The sequence below is a fragment of the Fukomys damarensis genome, unplaced genomic scaffold (assembly GCF_012274545.1).
Source record: "Fukomys damarensis isolate Sample0158 unplaced genomic scaffold, DMR_v1.0_HiC HiC_scaffold_13, whole genome shotgun sequence".
NCBI classification, from domain to species: Eukaryota; Metazoa; Chordata; class Mammalia; order Rodentia; family Bathyergidae; genus Fukomys; species Fukomys damarensis.
The window spans coordinates 36808516-36809526 of NW_022900925.1; the positions used below are offsets into that span (position 1 = coordinate 36808516).

General features: G+C 58.2%; 1 protein-coding gene across 4 annotated transcripts in view; it reads left to right on the forward strand.

The window, feature by feature from the left end:
• Positions 1-1011, forward strand: part of Rara (retinoic acid receptor alpha) — a 44885-nt gene that overhangs the window by 36517 nt on the left and 7357 nt on the right. For all 4 annotated transcript variants that reach the window (XM_033763033.1, XM_033763034.1, XM_033763035.1 and 1 more), the window contains one exon: positions 179-383. In XM_033763033.1, coding sequence (XP_033618924.1) covers positions 179-383 — 205 coding nt within the window. The remainder of the gene's footprint in view (positions 1-178; positions 384-1011) is intronic.

The following is a 1011-nucleotide window of genomic DNA, read 5'->3' on the forward strand; positions in this document are numbered from 1 at the left end:
GAGCTGGAGTCGTGGCGCCCGTCAGCGAGCACCAGCTCAGGGCGCCTTCCCGGCCGCTGTGCTCCTTGCGTTCCGGGCGCTTGGCGACCCCAGATCTCCTGGCTGGATGCAGGGCCCTGGGCTGCCCGGGGCTGGTGGATCCCTGGGAGGCCGAGGCCTGAGCTGCGCCCTTCCCCAGATCCTGCGGATCTGCACGCGGTACACGCCCGAGCAGGACACCATGACCTTCTCCGACGGGCTCACCCTGAACCGGACCCAGATGCACAACGCGGGCTTCGGCCCCCTCACCGACCTGGTCTTTGCCTTCGCCAACCAGCTGCTGCCTCTGGAGATGGACGACGCGGAGACCGGGCTGCTCAGCGCCATCTGCCTCATCTGTGGAGGTGGGCAGGGGGCAGGGCTGGTCTGGCCACGGCGGCGTTGGCGGAGCTTGGGCTCCCTGTGCAGGGTGCGAAGGGCCGGCCTGGAGGGGCAGATGCCGCGCCCAAGTCCTGGTCTGCTGTGTGACCCTGAGCGGCTGCTAAGCTTCTCCCATCCCCCTTTCTGTGCAAGCGGGGCACTACTGGTCTCTGCCTTCTTGAGCTGGGTTAATGTTGACTCGGGTAATGTTCCTTGCTGTTACTATATTCATTTTTACTTTAAAAAATTTTTGGTGTATGTGTGTGTTTCTTTTTTCTTTCTTTTTTTGTACCAGGGATCGAACTCAGGACCTTGCACTTGAGAGGCAGGTGCAGTGCCCCCTGAGCTAAATCCCTGGCCTTTTTTTTTTTTTTTTTTTTTTTTTTTTCAGACAGTCTTGCTATGTAGTTCAGGCTGGCCTTGAACTCACAGCGATTTTCCTGCCTCAGCCTCCCAAGTACTGGGATTACAGGCGTGTGCCCTACATGGGCATTTGTTATTATTTTACTGTGATTTCTACCTTGTCACCCAGGTGTGAATATTCATGGATGGGAGTGGGCGGCCAGCCTAGAATCCTGGGGGATCCCAACCCCACAGGCTGTTGGGGACAAC